General features: G+C 45.6%; 1 protein-coding gene across 18 annotated transcripts in view; it reads right to left on the bottom strand.

Annotated features, from left to right (window-relative positions):
- The window catches only part of TANC2 (tetratricopeptide repeat, ankyrin repeat and coiled-coil containing 2), a 711,362-nt gene that overhangs the window by 40,032 nt on the left and 652,988 nt on the right, over positions 1 to 18,342 (bottom strand). For all 18 annotated transcript variants that reach the window (XM_075911616.1, XM_006125755.4, XM_075911614.1 and 15 more), the window contains 3 exons: positions 12,664 to 12,772; positions 2,520 to 2,642; positions 1,588 to 1,824 (listed from right to left, as the gene is read on the bottom strand). In XM_075911616.1, coding sequence (XP_075767731.1) covers positions 1,588 to 1,824; positions 2,520 to 2,642; positions 12,664 to 12,772 — 469 coding nt within the window. The remainder of the gene's footprint in view (positions 1 to 1,587; positions 1,825 to 2,519; positions 2,643 to 12,663; positions 12,773 to 18,342) is intronic.

Raw genomic sequence — 18,342 nt, 5'->3', positions numbered from 1 at the left:
AGAACAACTGGAGAAACACTGCTCTAAACCAGTGGTTCTCAACCTATTTCCCAATGTGACATCCTCAGGGCCATACCAGTAGGGTGTGTGTATGTATGTATGTACGTTTATATATATATCTACACACACACACACACACACACACACACACCCTACTGCAGTGGTCCCCAACGCAGGGATTTCTGTGAGCCCGCTGAAACATCTGGGCTGGCCCCGTCCCCGGCGCGTGACACATGCATGGTGCCGGCTCCAAGCGCGGGACGCATGGGCAGCCCCTCCCCTGGGCGCGCGGCACATGCGCAGGGCCAGCCCAGGGCGCATAGGCGGCCCCAGCCCCGGCCCCAGGGCACATGTGCAGTGCCAGCCTGGGGCGCATGGCTCGTGGGCGGCCCCGGGCGCACGGCCCATGCGCGTTGCCGGCCCCTGCCCCGGGGGCGCGGCACATGCGCAGTGCTGACCCCGGGCGCATGGCTCGTGGGTGGCCCCGCCCCCGTGTGCCTGGCACGTGAGTGGCTCTGCCTCCGGGCACCCGGCAGCCACGCAATATTGGGGACCACTGCCCTACTGGTATGGCCCTGAAGATGTCACATGGGCCATATCTGGTAGTTAGTGGGCCACAAGCTGAGAACCACTGCTCTAGATAGAGACATAAGAGGGCAGAGCTGGCATCTCGGCAGATATTTTAAATTGCTGGTGCTGCACTTGTGGTTTACAAGAACCCAGGGTTTGACATACCCGATCATATCAGAGACTCCCCACATTAAAGCAATAATCAGTCCCTCCAGAAGGTGGAGAAACCTCACCACGACACAAATAGGCTACATCTACACTGCACAGTTATTTCGGAATAAGCTATTCTGGAATAGTTATTCTGAAATAGCTTATTTTGAAATAGCACATCTACACTGCAGGGAAGCGTCCAAACTAGTCTGAGTCAGGCTTCCCTAATGTAAACATACTAACTCGATTTAGAGCCCCAGGAGTAATAACTTACAATGGCCCAGGTGAGGGGCTATTTCGAAATAGCAGCAGTGGAGCATCTACACATGCCTTATTTCGAAACAGCTATTTCAGAAAAGACATTATTCTTCGTAGAATGAGGTTTACAGAAGTCGGAATAAGGTATCCGTTATTTTGAAATAATGGAATTGCTGGGTAGACGCATAGTGTCCAGTACTACGTGTGGTCCAGCAAACTCAGCTTCTAATGAGTTCACATGAGATGTCCAATCCCTTGCAGGATTGAGCATTTAATAAGGAAGGCTAACCGCAGGCTTGGTAAGAAAGATGCTAGAGTGCTGAAACTTCTATAGAATGAAAGCACATGGTAACTGTAGGGGTTGGTTTTCACTGTACAGAAAATATTGCAAGAGAGTTGACAGTCCGTTTGTATCATGTAGCCTATTTTCATGTGCAAAAGGAAAGGGCGATGTTAAGAAATATTATATGGCAAAGGAAAAAGCAAAGAGTGGATCAATTTCTTTTATAAGGTCTGCTCTCTACTCTACATGCTACGTGCTTTCTCCTCCATGTAACGATGCAATTCCTGGCAAGTCAGAGTGCCATCAGATAAATACAGTCTCATTACCTGAGCCCGCTTCTTGCACAGCAGCATAACAATGCTCAGATATCCAGCCGCAGCAGCATAGCCAAGAGGAGTCAGGCCACTTTCCGAAGCGGCATCGACGTTGGCTCCAAACTCCAGCAACAAAGCCACCATCTCTGCGTAACCAAGGTGAGACTGGACACATAAAATGGGGGCATTGTTCAGAACTTCCGTCCGGTAGTTCACGTTTGCACCTCCCAAAATTAGCAAACGACTGACCTACAGGGCAAAAGAGAAACACGTCACCACAATGTTTCACAAAAAGACAAGCCCCAATATGCTTTTATCTTAGGTGGAAGGCGAATGGTCAAATCTCTTTGATTTTCAGATTAGGCTTTGTTCTTGTTATTTGGCATGGTGCTGGAGCAGGCTGGCTTTAGCCAGACTGCCAAACTTAGGGCCAAAGGGAGCCTCACCTGGGGAAAGACAGTGGGTAGTTTTGTAACTGATCATCCATCAAACAGGGGCCTTGCGATCCTTACTGGTCATTCAGTTGGAGTTTTCTTCCCTGCTCCCTGCTTGGCTGTGCTCTCTCTACACTGGGCTGTAGCGCGGAAGAGAGAGCAGGTCCCTGACAGGGGCTATGTCTACACTGCTGGTTTTTTTCGGAAAAAGGTACGCAAATCGCAAACTGTAATTTTTCCAATTCTTGCTCTTAAGACATGGAATAGCTAGCTCCACTGTGTAGACGTAGCCTTAGAAACCAAGGTACCAGTTCAGCAAGTTACTTACATATCTGTGTAATTCAATGTGTGTGGAGACCCATGGACTTCAGTGAGACTACTCACACACTTAACGTTACACACGAGTGAAGGACTTTGCTGAACTGGAGCCTTGGGAAATCTTTTGTACTTGGGATCACTGCAGACAGAAAGCACTGACCCAGCTCGCCTGGTGTCTTTTCTCGACAGTACCTTTATGTTAGGGGTGTAGAGGTTTCGTAGAGATGCCAATGCCATTGAAAGTCCCTCTGTGCTGTAGGAGATCCAAAGCCCTTGCAAGATAGACGAGGACACCCCTACTTTTTTACTCAGCCCCTAAGGAAAGAGATTGATCCATTTAGTTTTCGTACTCAAACTATTTGCTTTATGCTACACAGATGGAATTACTACATGTAATAGAAAATATTCATTAGCAAAAGAATTTCACAGATCACAGCCCGTAGAATCAGTATCCTGCGAACAGTAAAAAGCCAGCTAGCTGAGAATAACTTCAAGCATTTATAATAATCACACTCACTTACAAATGCAGCCTTTAGCCACAGAACGTTGGCAATACAAAAACCTTCTTTTAAAAAAACCACTAAGACGTGGCGGGGACAGATCCTCATTTGGTGTGAAACGTCCCAGGAATGAGCGGCTGACGACAAAATCATGCAGCTATAGCTCACTGGGAAAGGCTCGCATTCCCGCCGCAATGCAGCTTTCTTTAATGGAGAATGAGAATGCTAACCAAAGTACTCTTCCCTGCCCGCTCAGAATCATCTCTACAGACTAAGGTTGCCATGAGGCCATCTGCATGTTAGACCTCTGCTGAGAATCAATAAACATGTAGCCCCACGAAAGAACTGCCAAGTTATCACTGACTGGTAGAACTGATTAAAGGATTCTAGTCATTCAGAGAGCTAACTCAACTTGTACTACAAACTCCATCACAGCAAGCCACATCAAAGGAAGTTTTCTCCAAAGAGATAGACATTTTCCTATCTAATATTAGATTACCTCCAGCCTTCTTATAAGGTTAACAGAGTTATTTTATGCTTACTAGATACCAAATATTACAGTGTTTTTCAACAGCACTAAATTATAGTCACGTAATACACAAGTGAGCTTGCTTTGCTGCTACGAGAATGATAATTTCTTCATAACAAACAGATTTTGATCAGTGGCCTGCTGATAGGCAGAAGAAGAAAAAAACCTTCTATATTGCTTTACAAATTATTTCTATTGTTGTCTCCATGGCATTGTACAGATGTCTTTAAGGATGTTAACTTTTATTACATTATTGTCCCTATTACCAAGGTGTTCAGCTGTATTCATCTCCTGGACCAGATGCTGTGCTCCATTTAGGACTAAATCAAGACATGCCTCTCGCCTTGTGAGTCCTAAGACAAACTGCTCCAAGAAGCAGTCATCTCATGGGCTACGTCTATACTCCATCCCTCTTCTGCAAGAGGAAATGCAAATGAGTGCTCATTTGCATATGTCACGCTCTCATTTGCATTTCCTCTGTGGATTCCTTTTGCACACAAACCTCTTGCGTAAAAGGGATCCGAAGAGGAAATGCAAATGAGAGCGCGACATATGCAAATGAGCGCTTTCCTCTTGCGGAAGAAGCTTGTACTATAGACGTAGCCTAGGTGTCTGGAAACTTTCTCTCTGCATCCCGTCATGAGGGGACGTGTACCCAGTCAACTAAGGGAATAGCTGAAATCAGCCATTTGCATTGGATTTTCTGTTTTTGTAGCTTGTCTAATCTGCCCGAGCATTTCACAACCACCATCCTGGTCAGTGGATCAGTAACATAGCCCTATGGGTATACGCTTACTATTCAAGCTCGGGATTTCTATCCATAGAGATTCTGTGGTGCAGTTTGATCCATTTAAGATTTTTACTTTTTTTGACTCTGAGCTTATAGAAGAAAACTGTGTGTGTATTTGGGGGTAGGAATCTATCACCTCAGGATTTCTGGCAATTATCAGTCCTTGCTTTTTATATATCATACTACAAAACAATGACATGTCAACATTGATTTCAGTTCCTAATGGGAGAACTATATAATTGGGACTATTTAGAAGCAGCAATTTAAGAGAAATACTAAACACGCTAACTATATTATTACATTAATAAATAAGCTTCTAGAAGAGGGGCGAGCAAGAGGTGGCTAGCAGGCTGGATCCGGCCCGCCAAGCCACTGGATGTGACCCGTGGCTGCCTCGTCGGCACCCTTACTACTGAGCAGCTCACGCTGTGTTACACAGCTGGCTGCTAATTGCTCTGCAAGCTGGGGAGGGATGGGAGAATTTGCATGCTGTCTCTGCCCTCAGCAAAATCCCTCAGCTTCCATTGGCCATTTTCTGGCCAATAGGAGCTGAGAAATTTTGCTGCAGGCAGGAGCAGAGCGAACCTCCTTGCTTTCTCACTGTACTAGAGCAGACCCTCATAGAGCAGTCCTCCCAGCACACAGGCACAGAGCCTGTCTGAGATTCCCACAGAGCTGCTGGCTGGGAACTGCCTAGGAAAGTGCCTCCCAGCCACAGCCTGCCTTTGGCACCCTTCCTCTCCTGCAACTACCTGCTCCAGGTCATAAGAACATAAGAACGGCCGTACTGGGTCAGACCAAAGGTCCATCTAGCCCAGTATCCTGTCTGCCGACAGTGGCCAGCACCAGGTGCCCCAGAGAGGGTGGACCGAAGACAATGATCAAGCGATTTGTCTCCTGCCATCCCTCTCCAGCCTCTGACAAACAGAGGCCAGGGATACCATTTTATCCCCTGACTAATAGCCTTTTATGGACCTAACCTCCATGAATTTATCCAGCTTCTCTTTAAACTCTATTATAGTCCTAGCCTTCACAGCCTCCTCTGGCAAGGAGTTCCACAGGTTGACTACACGCTGTTTGAAGAAGAACTTTCTTTTATTAGTTTTAAACCTGATACCCATTAATTTCATTTGCTGTCCTCTAGTTCTTCTATTATGGGAACTAATAAATAACTTTTCTTTAGCAGCCCTCTCCACACTACCACTCATGATTTTATAGACCTCTATCATATCCCCTCTCAGTCTCCTCTTTTCTAAACTGAAAAGTCCCAGTCGCTTTAACCTCTCCTCATATGGGACCCGTTCCAAACCCCTAATCATTTTAGTTGCCCTTTTCTGAACCCTTTCCAAGGCCAAAATATCTTTTATGAGGTGAGGAGACCACCTCTGTACACAGTATTCAAGATGTGGGCGTACCATAGTTTTATACAGGGGCAGTAAGATATTCTGGGTCTTATTTTCTATCCCTTTCCTAATAATTCCTAGCATCTTATTTGCTTTTTTGACCGCCGCTGCACTCTGTGTGGAAGTTTTCAGAGAACTGTCCACGATAACTCCAAGATCTCTTTCCTGATTTGTCGTAGCCAAATTAGCCCCCATCATACTGTACGTATAGTTGGGGTTATTTTTCCCGATGTGCATTACTTTACACTTATCCACATTAAATTTCATTTGCCATTTTGTTGCCCAATCACTGAGTTTGGTGAGATCTTCTTGGAGTCCCTCACAGTCTGCTTCTGTCTTGACTATCCTAAACAGTTTGGTATCATCTGCAAACTTTACTGCCTCACTGCTTACCCCTTTCTCCAGATCATTTATGAATAAGTTGAAAAGGATTGGTCCCAGGACTTATCCTTGGGGTACACCACTAGTTACCCCTCTCCAATCTGAAAATTTACCATTTATTCCTACCCTTTGTTTCCTGTCTTTTAACCAGTTCTCAATCCAAGAAAGGACCTTCCCTCTTATCCCATGGCCATGTAATTTACACAAGAGCCTTTGGTGAGGGACCTTGTCAAAGGCTTTCTGAAAATCCAAGTATACTATATCTACTGGATCCCCCTTGTCCTCATGTTTGTTAACCCCTTCAAAGAACTCTAACAGATTAGTAAGACAGGATTTCCCTTTACAGAAACCATGTTGACTTTTGTCCAACAAATTATGTTCTTCTACATGCTTCACAATTTTATTCTTTACTATTGTTTCGACTAATTTGCCTGGTACTGAAGTTAGACTTACCGGTCTGTAATTGCCAGGATCGCCTCTCGAGCCCTTTTTAAATATTGGTGTCACATTGGCTACCTTCCAGTCATTAGGTACGGAAGCCGATTTAAAGGATAGGTTATAAACCACAGATAATAGCTCAGCAATTTCCCAAAGCCTCTGTATCCCCTTTCCCCATCTCCTCAAGGTCATAACTCCCTCCCAGACCCTGAACCGCCTTTTTTACTCCTCCCCGAGGCTAGAATCCTCTCCTGCACCCATATCCCGTCCTGGACCCTGCACCCCAAGCCTCTGCTCCATATCATAATCTCCTTCTTCACACAAACTCTCTCTCAGGCCCCACAGCCCCTCCTGCACTCCAACCCTCTATCCCAAGTTCCCTCCTGCACTCCACTCACCGTCCCAGACCCCGGACCCTCTCCAGAGAAGTGCAGCTCTTGACCACTTACCAAAATCTTTGAGTTGCCCCCTATTAATAATTATTGCCCACCCCTGTTCTAGAATCCCTGTCACTTATGAGAAGAGAAAGCTTATATGCACCTTTCAAAATAGCCACCTGAAGATAAAATACTATAGCAAGCCTGGTTAGGAAACTGTCCCAAAACAAGTATCCTTGATTATGCAAGACAGTCTGATCCACCAAAGAGGGCGTTTGTTTTAGATAAAATAAATAATATTGTGTCCAGTTCTGGGCACCACATTTCAAGAAAGATATGGAGAAACTGGAGAAGGTCCAGAGAAGCTCCACAAAAATGATTAAAGGTCTAGAAAACAGGAGCTATGAGGGAAGGCTGAAGGAACTGGGCTTGTTTAGTTTGGAAAGGAGAAGACTGAAGGGACATGATAGTGGTTTTCAGGTATCTAAAAGGGTATCACAGAGAGGAGGGGGGAAAATTGTTCTCCTTGGCCTCTGAGGATAGGACAATAAACAATGGGCTTAAACTGCAGCAAGGGAGGTTTAGGTTGGACATTAGGGCTACGTCTAGACTGCGAGGATCTATTGGAAAAAGATGCGGAGCACATTTTGCGTATTTTTTTCCAATACTTTTGTCGGAAGAGGCTTTTCCGAAATTTGACCTGTCTAGACTAGGCCAAATTTTGGAAAAAATCCTCTTTCGAAAGCCCCTTTCTTCCTTGTGAAATGAGGAATACAGGGGCTCTGAAAGAACGCGTTTATTCTTCTGGGGGGAAAAAAAAGTGGAAGAGCAAACGTGTTCCCTGGATGCGGTGAAGGTTTTCAGGATACCAGAGGTATTCCAAACCCGCCCCCGCAGTCTAGTCGTACCCTAGGAAAACTTCCTAACTGTCAGGGTGGTTAAATACTGGAATAAATTGGCTAGGGAAGTTGTGGAGTCTCCCTCACTGGAAGATATTTCAGAGCAGGTTAGACAGACACCTGTCAGGGATGAAATACATTCAACACAAAAAGAGTTCAGCAGAAGAAACCAAATTGTATTTCTCCTCAATTCATAGAAAGTGTCTGATTCTTCCCTCTTCTTTTCAAGGCCTCAGTTGTAAAGTCTGTCAGCCCAAAGAATCCTACTTTCAGACAAGCTTACACTACTGAAGTAAGAGGAATGGGTTTAACCTCATTAGCAAGTTCATACACAGGAACAGGACTAGTAAAGCCTGATTTTGTGCAGCTTTTCCTTCAGGCAATGCCAACAAAGTACAGTTTTGGTATCAGGACCGCTGAGCAATGTTTCCTGTAAGCTGAGTGTTTGGGTTGCCACCCAGGAGAGTTTCAAATGCTGCCCAATTAATTAGCAGCCAGCAACATGTGTTTCTACCGGTGGTGCACATAACAAAATTTATTCCGCACATGAATGGAAAAAAATTAGAGGGAACATTGCTGCTGAGCTAGTTCAGTTCTCCCTAAGCAGCTCTGCTAATGTGCCTCAATTCTCACCAGCTATAGTTTGAGCTGTTTCAGGCCAGGCTCATTCTTTGCCAAAGCATCTCAATCCTAACCTCTTACATCCCCGGGCAATTTCAAAACCAAATCATACTAGAGCTTATGGTGACTCTTTGATACAGAAAAATATCCACCAGAGAGCAGATGGAAACCAAATTATTTTTTTGTGACCCATGAAAAGATTAGAACTGAAATGCAGATGGAAAGGGCCTCTGCTCTAAGATATTTTGCCAGCTACGTTCAATATGATTATCTTTTGCATGCTGTTTCAATGCAACTTTTCGTTCTACTAGCAGGAGTAATGCGTTTTCATTGCCTGTGATTTTAATCAGTCTCTTAATTGAGGGAGAAGGGATGTTCATTTCTGCATCACTAACATTTTAGGCAGGAGAGTTCTTTCTGAAATTAAGGATGTCCCATTGCTTGATGTTTAAAACATACGTTACCTGGAAGTTTAGATTTGCTGGTGTTATTTTTGTAAGTTTCTCTTGATGCCTTTTCATTGTATGCCATGGTTTCCATGCTAGCTCCTATCTGTTAAGATCCCTTCTTAATGTTTTAAATCCATTTCCCAAGATGTTTATACTTTATTTTTAAAAAAACTGCACAAGTGTATTTGTGCTCATAAAAGTGAGGAGGCTAAGGCTACGTCTAGATTGCAAAGAGAAGTCGGAAAAAGATGCTTTTTTTTCGGAAGAGGGTTTTCTGAAATTTGGCCCATCTACACGGGGCCAAATTTCAGAAAAATCTCCCCTTTCAGAATATCCCTTTTTCCTCATACAATGAGGGATACAGGGATGCTGAAAGAACGCATCCACTTTTTCAGAAACTGTTCCTTGGATGCGGCATAGCTTTTCTGGGATACTGGAGCTATCCCGGAAAAGCTCTGCAGTGTAAACATAGCCTAAAAAGACACTTGCTTGAGCCATGGTGCAAACAGGCGGTATGTCAGTATTCTTGCACAAATCTGTGAAAACACCTCTATGTGATTGTTATTCAGTGATTTTGTGTATCACACGCTGAAATTCGAGACCTGGGACTCAAACAGAGACTTGAATGATAGGATCCTTTGGGGATGTGACAGGAATTAGTATTCGGACACACACAGTTTTTACCTTTTAGTTTATTTCCCAAAATACCATCTGTAAATAACCTTCAGCACCCCCAGTCTTATCGAGGTATTGCAGATGGGTGGCATGTAATGGAAGCTAAGCCTCACCTGACCTCGTGCCATGGGTGGGAGGACAGGCGGCCGTGGCAAATCATCGCAAGAGCCCACGGGGTCCCGGCCAGTTTGGGTCTCCTGGAAAAATCTCCTCCAGCTCCAGGGACAGGGCTGCTTGTCTGCTCTTGGGGTAGCAGTGGAAGGGGGTGAAGGGAGTGAGCGGGGGAGGGAAGGTCTTGAGGGAAGAGGCAGGGTGGGGGCAGAGCTGTAGGGTAAGAGGTTGGATGGGGGGCCCATGAGTATGGCTGGGGATGGAACAGGGGAGAGGCTCCAGGCTCAGAGCTCTGGAAAGGGCTGAATTCACCCCCAAATTCCAGCCTTGGGGGGAGGCTGAGAGCAGTGAGCAGGGGTTACTTGGCCAGAAAAGGCAGGGCTTCGGCTGTGAGAGGCAGAGGAGGGGCTAGCCTCCCCAAGGGGAAGCTTCCCCTGTTCCCATGATTTTGCACCCAATTCTCCTTACACAGCAGTGGAAAAGGACACTTCAATGGGATTATGCTGGCGTAAGACCAGCGTCAACTTAGAATCAGGGCCTTTGTGTTTCAACACAGCAGCTCTTCCAACACAAAACCGCTACGCTGACTTTATGATCTGCCATGCATCCCACTTGGCAGAAGGCTCATGCCATATTTAGAAGACAATGATTTCATCAGACGGCCGGGCAGAGTGAGATGCCATGATGGAGAAAGTATTTCCTCACAAACGTACAGTATCTGCTATAACAAGAATTGAATACAGACACAAGATACTTCTTTTTCTCCTTGACATGTTTCAGTTTGAAAGTCTCTTTCAAGAAACAGTGATGCTATAGTTCAGTTTGGTACAAAACACAAGCAGATCCTCTTAAACAACACCTACTGGAAATAGAGGAATAAAACCAAAACTGTTTAAGAAACACCAAAGGCTAATCTTTTACAGTGCTTTTCACACACACACACCCCGCCTCAAAACTTTGTAGTACTTCTCTGTAGACTGATGTTACACTGATCTGTCACCGAGGCAAATCCTTCTTACTAAAATCATACAAAAAGGACTTTTGCCAAGTAATTAGAAACAGAAAGCAATAGTGACATCTTTCATATGTAAATAGACACTTTCAGGATGGTAAATATTTTTTAATTAAAGTTGGAATCTATTGGCAACGCATTCATTAATGAAAAGCGAGGTTTTGAAATCCTGCCATTTTCTTCATTATAAAATGTAAAATGACAAAGACTAGGATCCAAATTCAGCTTTGGCCTTGTCATCAACAGGAACTGGCCCCATTAATATCAGGGCTGAATCTTGCACTCCTTAAATGTGCTAACCTCTGAAAACGATATGCTGATTGGGATTCCTCAAACTGACCCAGTATATCTCCCGACATACTGCAGGCCTGCAGGGTCATTAATGCGGTGGATGCAATTAAATAAAGAGCTCTAGCAGGATGTTTATAAGGCTGGATGAGATACAGAAGCCACCCTGTTGCTCTCAAAATATTGGCAAACTGGGTGCCTACGTTTAAGTACCCGAATTTTCAGAAGTGCTGAGTACCCCTAGGTCCCATTAATTTTAAAAAATGATTGATTCTCGCTGTGTCAGTTACAGGGACCAAACCTAGTCATACGCTGGTCAGTGAACATTCTTCGGGTCTGAAGATGTGACTCAGTTTGTGGGTGATACTGTTCCTAAGCTCGAACTTGAATCTTAGCTAGCGACCGCTTGGCTACTTTGTGTGCAGGGTAGAAGCGGATCAGTCAGGAGCAACGACCAGATATTTTTTAAGCTCAGTTCTGGGAAAATGTACATTATCGCAGCTTTGGATCATAAACAGACAATACTTGGCTCTATACATTGTTCTTAATCTGTACCTCTCAAAGCACTTTACAAAAGGAGGGAACTCATCCTCATCACACTCAAGGCCCTGGTCTACACAAGGGCACTATTTCGAAATAACCCCCCTTAGGCTCCCTTAGGGAGCATCCACACTACTGAGCCTATTATTTTGAAATAAGGGGCTGCTTTCTTTCGCAATCTGTACTCCTGCTTTCCTCGGGGAATAATGCTAATTTCAAAATAGTTATTTCGAAATAGCGGTAATGTGGACACCCCGGTGAGGCTATTTCAAAATAACTACTCACCAAAGTCATTTGAACTAATTACTCCCCAGTGCTTCTTAGGGTGCTAAGTCGAGGTAACACATCCACATTAACAGAGCCTGCTTCAGACGAATTTCAAGGCTTCTCCTTAGTGCTATTTTGATTTTGTAAAATTGGGAGTTTTATCAGGAGTAAAATCTCCATCCCTAGAGATTTTTAAGTCCTGGCTTGACAAAGCCCTGGCTGGGATGATTTAGTTGGGTTGGTCCTGCTTTGAGCAGAGGGCTGGACTCAATAACCTCCTGAGGTCTCTTCCAGCCCTAGGATTCTATGATTCCATGAGTTTTTAAGTCAAATTTGGTTATTTTGAAATAATTTCCTAGCACAGACATGCCCCAGGAGACTGAGTCAGACAGAAGAAGAAATTTGTCCAAAGCTGGTGGCAGAGGCAGAAATAAAACCCAGGACTCTTGACAGCCTGTCCACTGCCCTGTCCATTTATGGTACCGTCAATCTGAACATTAGGAAAGTTTCAGGAGGAGCTGTGGGGGGCTGAAATAAAAACCCATGTAACAAGGACGACATTGCGTACTGTGAACAGAATTCCATCCCTTGTCTCTGGCAAAATGTTAAGGTCAATGAAAACTGTAATGTCATTTATATGTAAGTCAGGAGCAGAAGTACTTGGCAAGGAGCATTTTAATCTGTTGTCCAGTGTCCGGCAGTTTAACAAAACAAGACATGATGTCTGATTCTGATTTTTCCACCCTTAGAATCAAAGGAGATTTCCTCAACTTTCCGGTCTTTTAGAATTCCACGTGTCCTCTCCTCAAGAGCTAACTTTCTTCATGTGTTTTGGAAGCCTGAAGCAAAACCCCTTCTTACAGCCACACTGCAACAAGAACAGAGGGGACTGCCGTATGACTGTAGCTGTGTTGGTGCCAGGAAAGCTTGTTTCTCTCACCAGCAGAACTTGTGCCTTAAAAGATACCACCTCCCCCACTGTGTCTCTAAAAACGAGTATCAGCATTGTCTGTTAGGGGAGAGGACAGTGGGAGCCTTTCCCTGACTTCTGATTACCTTAAAGATGTGTGCTTTGAGAATGTGATGTCCCAGCTCAATAGTCTGTTGTCGGTTTAGCTTCCCATCCTGACGAGAAAACCAGAAGGCAAGCAGCGTGTGGCCACTCCTAGGAACAAGGATAAAGAAAAAGTTAGTATTCTAAAAATGTCACTTCATTTTTAAATTCCAACTTGGTCTTCCTTTAGGTGGATGTCATTCAGCATCGCCCATCTAGATGTATCTTGAGGTAAAACAATATTACAAGTGGTTTTCAACTTCCCTGTTAAAATTTACAACAACAACAACAACGATGGTTTATCAAGGGAGAAGCTAATTAACTGTAGTTCGTGAACTTTTTTCAGTTGTAGTGATCTGTATATGAAGAGAGGTTAAAACGACTGGGACTTTTCAGTTTAGAAAAGAGGAGACTGAGAGGGAATATGATAGAGGTATATAAAATCATGAGTGGTAGTGTGGAGAGGGCGAATAAAGAAAAGTTATTTATTAGTTCCCATAATAGAAGAACTAGAGGACACCAAATGAAGTTAATCGGTAGCAGGTTTAAAACTAATAAAAGAAAGTTCTTCCTCACACAGCATATAGTCAACCTGTGGAACTCCTTGCCAGAGGAGGCTGTGAAAGCTAGGACTATAACAGAGTTTTAAGAGAAGCTAGATAATTTCATGGAGGTTAGATCTATAAAAGGCTATTAGCCAGGGGATAGAAATGGTGTCCTTAGCCTCTGTTTGTCAGAGGCTGGAGAAGGATGGTAGGAGACAAATCGCTTAATCATTGTCTTCGGTCCACCCTCTCTGGGGCACCTGGTGCTGGCCACTGTCGGTAGACAGGATACTGGGCTACATGGACCTTTGGTCTGACCCAGCACGGCCGTTCTTATGTTATCTTAGGTGTAATTTGTAACCATAACGCGCACACATTTCCAGCTGAAAATGTTGGTATTTGAAATTGACAATGATTTAAGATTTAGGACCCGGTTCTCTCCTGCTTTGAGTCCGCTAGTCATTTAACACCCATGCAAAGCAGGTATAACGCACTACCCAACCAGAATGGAGATATTTTAAATTCACTTTGAATTGGTGAAAGTGACAGCACAAGATGTAAAAGGATCAGGCTCCAGAGAACATCTGATATTTGAACTTGCATGGCCTGAGCACAGTGTCTCCTGGGAAAAGAATTGTTTCTGCCAGATGCACTTCTCCTGAAAGCAACACCCCTCTCTCATTTCACATTTAAATATTCTGGATTTTTAAAAGGAAAACCAACCAACCAACAGATCTTGCCTGGAACACTTTGAGATGCAGAGTTACGAAAAGCAGGGCCAGGATTAATGTCTGAGCAGCCCAGATACAGAGACCTCCCAGGCTGTTTGAGAGCCAGCTCGGCGAGATTCTACATTGCTCAAATAGATTAGAAAAAGAAATAAGACCGTTAGAACTGCTTTCTTTGTCATACTGTACAGTAAAAACCCATGTGAAAGGAGAGAATTGACTTTAACATCTCCTTGACGCTACAGATAAGGAACAAAGGCATGTGTGTTGCATTATTTTGATTTTCTAAAACCTTGGAAGCCTGAGGCACTTTTTAACCAATTTCTTTTCTGGAACTAATGTAGCTGCTCACCCCCCATCCTTAACAAGATTCAACTTGTAGTTTTTATAGGGTATTTCAGGACAGAGAACACCACTATCCCATTAGTACCTTATCAAATGGAAAAACAAATACACCAGTGGTTAGAATGATCTAAATGTAACTAAGTAATCTAGACTAGAGGATCTATGTTTCCACAGTGCTAGGGCTTATCAGCACATCTAACTCCAAAGAATGATCGTCCTTTGAGACAAAGCTTTCCAAAAAGGAAATCACGACCCGTCCTTTTGTTAAAGCGTAACACGAAAAGCGAAGGGTTTGTAAACTCATGGCCATGCGTGCAGCAAGCATCTTATACAAGCCCTGCCAATGAACCTTGATTCTGACTGGCAATACAGAGACGGATGATTTCGTTGCCAGACTGAAGAAAGGTTTTAGAATATGGACACATGGACATTAGATTAGGGGTGCAGCAACAATTTTTATGTGAGGGGAGAGGCTGAGAGCCATTGAACCAAACTGTAAACCCTGTATATACTGAAAACCCCTTCAACCAGGGGCTATGGCAGCTCCTAGCACCAATGCACTAGCAGAGCAAGGTGAGCAGCAAAACACAATTGGACTCAAAGCCTTTTTTTCATGTATCAAAGGCCCGAACACTAAACGTATGCAGAATTCTACTGAACCTCCCCCAAAACGCAATGAATGTAAAGGTACAACATCAACCGAAATCTCACACTGCCCTCCAAAATGTTTGTACCGACTGCTGTTACAAATAACCCTATAGATGATTAGAACTAAAAAAGATTCCAGAGAAAATATATTGAATCCTGTTTATTCCGTTTATGTATTTTGTTTATTTGGCAGCATTTTGCTTATGAGTCAGTTTCACCACTGTCCATGTGTACCCGTGTAGGTTAATCAGCACACTTCCTGTTCGTGTGAGTCTTTCAAACAGCAGTGATGGGCAGAAAATCAGGTGCAAAATACTGAAAAGCCATGAAAAATGGCAGTGTGTGCTGATGAGATTGTAGCACTTAAAGCCCATTTAAGCTTTTTTTTTTTTTTTTAAATGGAGTAGATTTTCAGACAGCGGTTTCCCTTTAAAGAAGATAATCTTGCAAATGTAATGCTCTCAGGAGCGGCGGTGTTCTGAAATACACTGACAAAAGCTGCAAAGCACGATCATTACTGAAGATTAACCTACAGAAACGCCCATGCAGAGACAGAGGAAAGAAAACGGATTCAAAGGAAACAGAGACCCTGTGATGTTCTGCTTGAGTTTTGTAGGATGTAGCTGCTACGTAAGCAGCACAGCAAATGCTTAGATTTTATCCATACCATTTCAGAGGACTATGAAAACACACAACCTGCTTACCACACCAAGTACATCTACTGGCTAACCTGATTACACTGTTTATCTGTTCTACATTTACCTCCATCATATAGTTGGAGGTTTGAGTCCACTCAGCCGTGGTCTACACTAGGGAGTTATTTCAAAATAATAAGTGGAGCGTTCACACTACCAAGCGGGCTGGTTATTTTGACATCTGTACTCCTGCTTTCCTTGGGGAATAACGTTAATTTTAAAATTATTATTTCGAAAGAGCGTCAGGTGTGGACAATCCGGTGCTGCTAATTCGAAATTATTGGCCTCCAGAGGCCTCTGACAGCTGCACTTGTGGCCGCTCTGGCCATACCTGCCAGCTCTACTGCTCCTCTTCTGCAGAGCTTAAAACACAGGCTGCAGGAGAAGGGCTTGTGGCACATGGCCAACCTGGCAAGTCCCGTGTCACACTGCAGAGGCCGACGGAGCCATGGCAGGACCCAACGCTCCCTCTGAGCCCACCAAGGCTGCCATCACTCCTGCCACTGGACGCAGCTCTGGCCTGGTGTGGAGATCCTGGACCTCATCGAGGTCTGTGAGGAAGAGACCAATCTCCAGGAACTCCACACCAGAAAAAGAAATGCCGACATGTACAGCTGGATGGTCACCAGCCTGGCCGACAAAGGCCACATCTGGATACTCAATCAAGTATGGATGAAGATTCAAGAGCTCTGGCGGGCCTACAACAAGGCCAGGGAGCAGAGTGGATGCTCTGGGGCAGCACTACACACGTGCTGCTACCACAAACAAGCTCAATGTGAGGCTGGTCACCTTCCCACCCCCATTATTGAGGCCAGCCAGGACATGCCTGGCATCAGCCTCCATGAGGGCATGGTGGCAGATAAGGAGGAGACGACGGCCAGCCAGGTGACCATCCCACCAGCCAAGACCTGCTCCTCATCCTGGTGCCAGTCCCCCTCCCAGGATGTCTCCCGGGCTTTGGAAGGCACTTCAGGTGAGTTCTATAACTTTCCCTATTTGCACATAAAGGCAGGCGATGGCTGCAAGGGGCTGCACATTCCTCGCACAGCCTACTCAGAGGTGATCACACAACAACTTGTGCACACGGAGTGTCAGTCCGGAGCACTCAGCCCCATGATGTTCTCACACGGGAACCCCTCAATCCTTCACACGAGGTTCCTGGAGATGCCTGCTTTACTCTGGCCTCCGTGGTGGGACATCTTCTTACGCCCCCTGTGGTTTCCCCTCCTAGCCCCCCCCCCCCCCACGGGGTCTTCTGGGGCCCAGAACACATGGTGGTGAGACCTCTCAGGCAGCTAAAACCTCCCCCAAGCTACCTGGTCCAGGTGCCAGTCCCAGCCCCATTCCTAACCCTCCCTCCCTCTTCCTTCCCTTTCCCTCAATCCTGGTTCTTTCTCCAGACCCTCCCCTGTTGCATATCCCCCAAAGAAACAGTCTTGGGATTTTTTCCACAAAAAAGGTATTTTTATTTTCTCTGCAGGGGGGGAGGTGAGAAGGGAGAGCAGGAGAAGGGAGGGGTGGGGAAGGATAGGCATACAGAGGGAATGCAGGGGCCCCTTGTGGAGAGGCACAGCGGAGAGTCTTTAAGATGATCTTGGCTGAAACTCTCCCTCCTCACATCCCTGATGAGCACAACCCCTTCATGTGCTCGCCAAATGGCACTGGTGTCCAGCTGCTTGTATGTCCTGGTCAGCCAGTCAACCTGTGCCCCCACCCTGGAAGGAAAGTCTCTTCCTTGCTCTCACAGAGGTTGTGGAGCACACAGCTGGTCGCCATCATGAAGGGGATGTTACACTTGCTGAGGTCCAGGCGGGTGAGGAGACTCCTGAATCTCCCCTTTAATCAGCCAAATGCACATTCGGCCACCATGTGGCACTTGCTCAGCCTGGCACTGAAGTGCTCCCTGGAGGGGCCCAGGCTGCCTGTGTAGGACTTCATGAGCCAGGGGAGCAAGGGGTAGGTTGCATCACGAAGGATGCAGATGGGCGGTCAGGGAAAAAAGTACCAGCGTGCATCTTTGGGAACAAGCATGAGTTCTGGAAGATGAGAGTGTCTGCACCTTCTCCAACCAGCTGACTTTGATGTTGGTGTAGCACCCTTGTGATCCACGAGGACCTGCAGCAGTATGGAGAAATACCTTTTCCTGTTGCTGTAGTCTGAGGCATGGTTGTCGGGAGCCAATATGGGGATATGAGTGCCATCTATAGCCCCGCGCCCCGCAGTTGGGAAAGCCCATGGCAGCAAAGCCATCAGCTAAGCTGTCCACATTCCCCAGAGTGACGGCCCTCTGCAGCAGCACGTGGTTGATGGCCTTGGCTACTTGCAGGAGCAAAGCCCCGACTGTGGATTTCCCCACACCCAACTGGTTCCTGACAAAGCGGTAGCTGTCCAGTGTGGCAAGCTTCCACAGGGTGACGGCGACTTGCTTCTGCACAGGGATTGTGGGTATCCTTGTCGCCTGAGGGCAGGGGAAAGCCACTTGCAGAGCTCGAGGAAGGTGGCCTTCCACATGCAGAAATTCTGGAGCCACTGCTAGTCATCCCATCGCTGCAGGACAATGTGGTCCTACCAGTCCAAGCTAGTCTCCCTCTGTCAGAAGCAGCATCTGTTTGGCATCCTGTGAGGGAGTAGGCAGTGGAGGAGTGGCATGTGAGATGTGGCCGTAGAGAGGAGTCGCTGAAAGAATGTGTCGCAGCCACAGGAAGTGTTCACCCTCCTGG

This window comes from Pelodiscus sinensis, chromosome 29 (genome assembly GCF_049634645.1).
Source record: "Pelodiscus sinensis isolate JC-2024 chromosome 29, ASM4963464v1, whole genome shotgun sequence".
NCBI classification, from domain to species: Eukaryota; Metazoa; Chordata; order Testudines; family Trionychidae; genus Pelodiscus; species Pelodiscus sinensis.
The sequence above is the reverse complement of the archived record's forward strand: the minus strand, read 5'-3'. Positions and strand labels throughout refer to the sequence as shown.